At 56.3% G+C, this 7,337-nt stretch overlaps 1 protein-coding gene and 1 pseudogene across 1 annotated transcript in view; one reads left to right on the forward strand and one right to left on the reverse strand.

The window, feature by feature from the left end:
• Positions 1–7,337, reverse strand: part of SUN1 (Sad1 and UNC84 domain containing 1) — a 33,515-nt gene that overhangs the window by 13,550 nt on the left and 12,628 nt on the right. Inside the window, exons 8-14 of the mRNA XM_023522378.1 lie at positions 6,913–7,006; positions 6,233–6,291; positions 5,945–6,090; positions 5,257–5,496; positions 2,177–2,263; positions 1,035–1,078; positions 776–929 (exon numbers count right to left, since the gene is read on the reverse strand). Coding sequence (XP_023378146.1) covers positions 776–929; positions 1,035–1,078; positions 2,177–2,263; positions 5,257–5,496; positions 5,945–6,090; positions 6,233–6,291; positions 6,913–7,006 — 824 coding nt within the window. The remainder of the gene's footprint in view (positions 1–775; positions 930–1,034; positions 1,079–2,176; positions 2,264–5,256; positions 5,497–5,944; positions 6,091–6,232; positions 6,292–6,912; positions 7,007–7,337) is intronic.
• On the forward strand, positions 3,548–3,666 carry LOC111730960 (annotated as a pseudogene).

The raw sequence follows: 7,337 nt of genomic DNA on the forward strand, positions 1-7,337 counted from the left end.
GTCTGCGCCGTGAGTCTGTCGCCCGGACCACACTGGCGTGCACGCGCAGCGCTAGCTCCCGGCCAAATTCTCAGAGTTCCCCGCGTGAACTCACGCCTGCCCAACCTACACTCGCTGGTGGGGAAAGCCCCGCCAGGCGGTTCACCACGTAGGGACTGTCTCCTGAGAACTACGAAACAGACTCGGAGATGAGACGGTACTTATCAGTGACCGCTACGAAGCTCCCCGTGAACCCTTCACGCTAATGGAAGGCACGACTGATCTAAAACCACATGGCTCTGGGTCAGCTTCAATAATCCTGGTTTTCTGTGACAGCTGTACGACGGGAAACGTCGCCACACCGCCCTAGTTCACGGGTGGATAAGCTGCTGCGACACCAACGATCCCTGGGCCAGAAAAGCGCCCTGCGGGTGAACGCCTCAGGGTCTGTGGGATGATCAGCACGGCGAGCACATCCCCGTGAGACGTGTGCAAGTGCGAGACGCTTGTGCCCGTCCTCACAGAGGGCACGCGACCAAGCACACGGGAGCCGGAAACAGGACGTGCGCGGGGCGCACTCAGGGGTGACTGAGCGAGGCAAGGCGAAGGTGTCCTGTGCTCACAGGCGGGGCCCGTGGGGCATGACCAGGCGGGAACAGACAGGCCGCCTTCCGAGTGTCGGGAGGGAGGGGTGGTCTCAGCGGCAGAGGACGCAGGAAGGGACAGGGTGAGGAGCCGCACCCCATCCCCAGTGTGACAGCTTCGCAGAGGCCCAGCGAGGAGGGGTCATGCCCACCAGATAAGGCGGGGCTTCTCTGTGTCCTAAGGGGGCCCTCCGAGCACTCCCGGTCAACGCAAGGGCGCCACTGCCCCTGGGGTTCTGCGTGGAGGGAAGTGGACGCAATAAGCCCCCGAGGGCCCTGGTGTCCTCAGGTGGCTCCGAAGGATCTCTCAGAAAGACACAGAGCTGAGAGCACCCCGCACAGAGCCCGTTGCCCCAGAGAAGGGGGCTCCACAGCCAACAGACAAAGGGGAGTTTGCTTGGATTCTCCTACCTCATTGTTCTTTGCTTGGTCTGTTCTAGCTCCTTCTGAATGACCTAGAAAGTACAAGGAACAACCTGTTTACACAAAGGCACACAATTGATTAACTACATGTATATATATACGTAGCTACACGTCGTCTGGGCCACCTGCCTGTGGCTGACAAGCGGTAGATATTTATTGTTCAAAGTAAACGTTTCAAAGGCGTACGACACGTGCTGAGAAAGGTACACGAACTGTACAGGAACAGCTGGATGGACTTGCAAAATAAGCAGCTCCCGAACCAGGACCCAGGCCAAAGGAACCGCAGCACCACCTCTGGGCAGTGTCGTTTCAATGGCAAAGGACAGGAAAAGGAAACAGCCAGTGCACGCTTGAAGAACTGGCTGACTCACTCGCTCTGTGCACCAGGCTGAACAGCCACACCTGCTCAAGCTGCGTGTGGGCGGAGGCCACCCTTCCTCTCGCTGCCAGGGGATGGGCAAGACCAAGGCCACGATACCAGCTCCTGGCGAGAGGCTCGCTTCCTGCTCAGCCTCCCCGCACCCCGCCCCAGCCCAGGGGACGTCTCATCAGCCAACAAACTGCCCTCGCCTGATTCTGACACTGTCAGTAACACAGCCCCCATCTCGAGGTCCCCAAAGGGTGGGGCCGTATCTGACGCCGAGGCCAGCCGACAGAGGCCCCATCCAATGTGCCTGCTCTGGGGGCGTACCCCGTGGTCCCACGGCTTAGAGCAAAACAGGCCCCCTGACCACCCCCCCACCCCACCCCGTGCCTCTACCAACACCTGAGAATGACAGACTTTCCCATCAGAAAAGTAACTTCCTGTCACAAGATGCAGGTCCTTTTCCCTCTAGAGACAGCATGGTGGAGGCTGTGTGATGGCCACAAGAGCCGGCCACTGCTTCTGCAGCCTGGGCTCAGACCTCCCCGCCAAAAAAACACACCTTGGAACCAGTGCATGGGACGTAGCTATGAAACGTCAGAGCAATCAAAGGGGGACCACAAGGGGGAAAAGGGAACAGTCCCAAGTCTTGTTTTTCAGTTTTAAGGGCAGCAGCAAACATCCTGAACAAGCTGAAAACTTCAGCCGTAGTGGGGATTTTCTCATCGCTTTGTCGGGGCTGCAAGGAAAGGTCAGGGCAGAATACCTCAGATTTTTCTGTCAGTTTTCCGAGAACATCTTCCAGGTTTGCGATGCGTGCGCTATGGTCTTGGTGGGCGGTCACGTGGTCAGCCTTGGAAAGGAAGAGGAGAGGCTGAATGGCGGAGAAGTTAAGCAACGAATGAAAACCCGGCAAGTGAGGCCGAGCGACTTCTGCGCAGAGTCCCCCGGACTGGGGACTGTCTGGTGACAATCGGGCAGAGCGTCCCGGAAGGAATCGTCTGCTAAGTGTCCTCATCTTCCTCTCTATCTTCAGAGATCTGAAAACCGTGCTGAAACGCACAAAGAGCTTCTCCAGCTCTTGAGAACGTCAGTTAAGCCCTGCGGTACCGGCACGCACCGTGTAGAAAGCAAATTTGTTACTACTCGTTCAGTAAATGTCATCAGGCACCCACTGCACTTAAGCGATTTAAAATAAAAGAGTCACGGACACACCGTACATACGTTCTCTCCATTGTCTCATAGTCACAGGACACACACGACACACAGACGCTCACTAGGAATGAACCTATCCGAACCCTGCCCCGGACCAGAGGACACCCTTCAGACACACGGGCCCAGGGGCCTAATTATTCAGCAACTGAGTGGGCAAGTCACCATTCTGGCTGGTGAGAAAAGGGATCGACAAAAACATCACGTGAGGGAAATACGAAGTTTTTCGACACAAAGTAAGTGTTGAAAAACAGTTTGTCCAACACATCCCCTCCACGTGCTTCGTGATGCCTGCACGGAACAGCTGCGTGAGGCCAGGCCTGCTCGCTGGAGAGGGGAGAGGGGTCAGAGGGCGACAGCACAAGGCACGGCAGCAGCAGTGAAGGCACCGCACACACGGAGTGACCGAAGTCCAGGTCACGAGACAGAAAACAGAGCAATAAATGCCCTCATCATGGGGACGTTCACTTGCTAACTGATACCCCATCTCGTTTCAAAGTGATCCATAAAAATTCACAGAAAAATAAGATTAAAAATAAGATAAACCAGAGCACAGGGGTGACGTCAGCTGGGAGGACAAACGCAGCCCCTATGCTGGGCGGAGAGCGTCCTGGCTTTAGCCAAGACTCCTGCTGCCTGGCTGCAGAGTCCAGCAGGAGCCGTGCCACGATGGCAAGGCCGCCCATCCGAGCTGTCCCACACAGCAGCTACGGCACACTTGAAATGTGTCCAGAGCAACCGAAGCTAAATGTTAGTTTTAATTAAAATTTACACAGTCACGTGCGACTAGTGACGTGCTCTGTAGGAAAATGTGGATATATCAGAAAAATATACGGCCACAGGTGAGGGGAAGGACAACAGTTCCAGGATCAGGGGATGTGCGTACTTAACGCTAGAGTGTGGCTGCTTCAGAAACAAGCTGGGGGTCCACAGCCACGCCACCCTGAACGCGCCCGATCCCGTCTGATGTCAGAGCCTAAGCCGGGTCGGGCCTGGTTAGTATTTGGATGGGAGACCACCTGGGAAGACCAGGTGCTGCAGGCGTTACAATAAAAAGGAGAAAAGAAGAAAGCCGGGTCTCCGCTCTGCCTGAGGCCGGCCGCCAGAAAGACGCCTGTGTACAGGGGTGCTCTGGGAGGCGGCGGGGGAGGAGGGGGACCCTGTGCTCTGGGAGGCGGCGAGGGAGGAGGGGGACCCTGTGCTCTGAGAGGCGGCGGGGGAGGAGGGGGACCCTGTACTAGGCTCACGTAATTCAGAATCTGAATTAAAGTGAGATCAGGCCGCGTGCGTGCAATTCGGCGCACAGAACACTAGACACACTGATTCTTGTTTTTCTGAACTGCCATTTGTTTTCCTTAAAAGAAAACGGAAACGTCGCTGCCGTTTTCAGGGCCTCCCCGTCCACAGCGTGGAGTGCGTGACCTTGGCCGCCTCAGCTGAGAAACACCCCCTGGACGCGGTGCTTCCAGTGTGCATCTCCGCTCGCTGATCCGCCACCCGCTTTGGATTTTTGCAGCAGCATCTGCCTCTGCGACAGGCTAGCGTCGGCCCTCCCCACCGCCCTGCCACACCTGCACAGACAGCACGGTCCGTGCGGGTCCTTCTGGCCATCGTGACTGTGCTGACCGATCGTACGGGCATCATCCCAGTTTCCTGGCTGAGCAACGGCTGAGGCATCCGTGCAGGATGCCAAGTATCCTCTGAGTGGGTGCAGTGAGGGAGCAAGCACCCCTGCCCCCCACCGTGTGCCGTCAGCAACCGACAAGGGGAGCAGCGAGAGACCTGCCTTGGGCCAAACCAGGATCGAGAAAAGACTTGTTTGTTCTTCAAACGCGTTTCAGCCCCTCCGGGCACCGTGGCGGGGCGGTGGGGGAAGCAGAGTGGTGGGCCCCGCACAGGGTGCACAGCCAGCTGGGGAGTGAGCCCAGGCCGTGCGACGTGTAGCCCTGGGGCAGCCCGGCTGCGGGGGCTGCTTCCGGCGGAGTGGCCCGCAGGAGCTCAGCGGGCCCAGGCTGTGCACGGGCCGCAGCGAGCAGACGTGGGCACTGGGACGTGAGGGGACCAGGTCCCACCGCCGCCGTGGCCTGTGGCTGAGGAGCGGGCTGTGCTGGGACAGGAGACAGACACCAGGAGAAGCACAGTGCGGGGAAAAGGGGTAACGCGTGTTTTAAAGGCCAATCCAAAAGATCTAAATGAAGTCATTTTAGAAAATGAAAATAAACGTCAGTTTGGGGCAAAGCAGGCTGACGAGTCTCTTCTTGAGACTTCCAGACACACCAGACCTTCACGCACAGGCTCCTGTCCCACGTGGGACACCTTGCGACACCTTGGATCGCAGGTTTGAAATGTCACACTGCCGGTGACAGAACTCGCAAACCAAATCACTGCTGACAGGGCCCATAAAATTTCCCCCAAATACGTTCGATCCATCTCAAACTGAAGCGCAGCCCAGGTCGGCCGCAGGCCGGGAGACGGCCCCACTCCGCCACCCCCTGCTACACGCCGCCTCACTGGTGGGCGTCTCCCACGGCCTGTGATGGCCAGTCCCCTCAGTGGGCACCACTTGTCACTGCAGAGCCTCCTAGTCTGCGCCCCCCGAAAGCAAACAGCCCCCCGAGGGCTTGTCGGCATTACCTTGGGGCCCAAGAGTCCGTCGGCACTCATCTCCTTCAAACGCTGGCTCACCACGTGGCTCACCAAGGACGACACCCCCTCCCTGCCGCCGTCCATCTGGTCCACGCGCATCTGCAGCTTCTGAAGCGAGGCTGTCAAGTCTCTGAGCCGCTCATCGTGGCTCTGGCACTGTCCAGACAAAGAGGTCATCCACCTTTCCACTTCACCCATCCGACGCCAGCCAATGGTCCCATCACCAGCCTGAAACAGGAAAGAGACGTTCAAACTGTGACACAAACGAGAAGTTAAACCCGGGGCCAAATGACCTGAGGTGCAGGTTAAGTCCAAACCACCAGACAGAACGCAACGGCACAACGTCCACTGGGACACAAACACGCTAAAGGAAGACAGGAAGCGCGCGCCGTGCCCCCCCCTTACGTGGCGGACCACGGGCACTCCGTGTCCTCCTCTACACTTTCTGCACTTTCAAAAGTAACAAATACTACTATTTTTAAACCAAAATGAACTGAATAATGATTACGTGCGTTACCGGAACAATTTGAGAGCATTTAAAAAGCTTATTGGCCGTTCGAGAATGTTTTTGAAACAGGGTGCCCAGCTGTGCAGCCTGCTCGCAGGCGGCAAGAGCAGTCGCCGAGAGGAGCCATGAGGAGGCCGTGAGGAGGCCGGCGTGAGGGCGTGCCGGTACCTCGAGGGGTGGGCTCGGGCGGGGACCGTCGGGCGAGAAGGTGCTCCCGGGGCCGTCCGCCCTCTGCGTTCTGTACACGTGTGTCCAGTTCACCGCGGGCAGGAACGACAGGGGACCGCCCTGGCCCCAGAGTGAAAGGCCTGCACCTGGAGGAGACATGGCGGTGCGACTGAGTCTGTGTGCACGCTCACCGCCCTCCCAAAGACCGCCCCCGCGCTCGGTTCTGCCACCCGCCCCCGCGCTCGCATGCGTTCACCACCCAAGGCAACTAAGTCGAACTGGACTCACCCAGTAAAAGCAGCAGTGGAATGAGCAAGATTAAAAACTTGCAAATATTTCGAAGGCACCTAGGAAGAAAAAGGAAAACGTTTAATTTGGAAGAAGCACAAGGCAGGGGTCACCATTCCATTCCGTCTCTCTAGGTGAGCTCATACGAAACAGCCCCATTTTAAAGGGGGAGGTCCACAGCATGAGAGCTGCAGTCACGACTTTCCCTACGAGGTGAGCACACACGCCTAGGAGAAACTGTCTCCAGCATGGCATCTCCCGGGCCCACGCTGACAAACACATCACTACCACCAGGCCAGGCACCAGGCTGCGGCCACCGGAGGGGCACGAAAGCACTTGGTCATTGGCCCGTGGAGGGGACCTGCTGCCATGGGAACAGCACTGGAACGGGAGCCAAGGGCCTGGCTCTGGTCCTGACACCCCTCCCAGCTGTGTGGCCATCAACGCGTCCCCTAACCTCTTTTCTTTAGGAATGGCGCTTTTCCATTCCCCTGAGAATGGTGTGAAAAATTAAACAAGAAAAAGAGAGCATTTTATAAAACATAAAATATCACATAAATGCAAATTTATAGGTAAATATAAGCTAAATCACCATAAAACGATAAATCAAATGATACCCCGCAATTGGCACAAAATCAGTTCTTTAAAATAGCAAGCTGATACGGTACCAGTTTCCTTACCTTGTAAGAAGAAACACATTCAGCCAAGAAATCAAAGTAACAAACTGGTACCAGCCACTCCCCAGCCACCAGAATATTCCAGAGGCTGCCTTCCCTAAAAGAGAAAACACCAGACAGGCTCAGGAAACGTTTTTAGGAGAACCAGACTTCTAACGAACTGTTTTTATGAAGGCCAAGCTAGAAGCACAAGGAAATTTACTAACACGTTTTGAAAGAAAATTAAGATGCAGTTAGGGATAAAGTATATTGAGGCGATGCTAGTCAGCACAGCGGGAACATCCACACACTCAAACGCAGAAACATAAGCAAGTCACATGGCAACACGTAACGCTGATAAAGACGCAGGAAGAAACGATGCGGAAACACTGAACCCATGCATCTCAGTTACAGCCTGACCACGCACGTGGACTTACACAGAGCCCTAA

The sequence above is a fragment of the Pteropus vampyrus genome, unplaced genomic scaffold (assembly GCF_000151845.1).
Source record: "Pteropus vampyrus isolate Shadow unplaced genomic scaffold, Pvam_2.0 Scaffold343, whole genome shotgun sequence".
Classification (NCBI taxonomy): domain Eukaryota; kingdom Metazoa; phylum Chordata; class Mammalia; order Chiroptera; family Pteropodidae; genus Pteropus; species Pteropus vampyrus.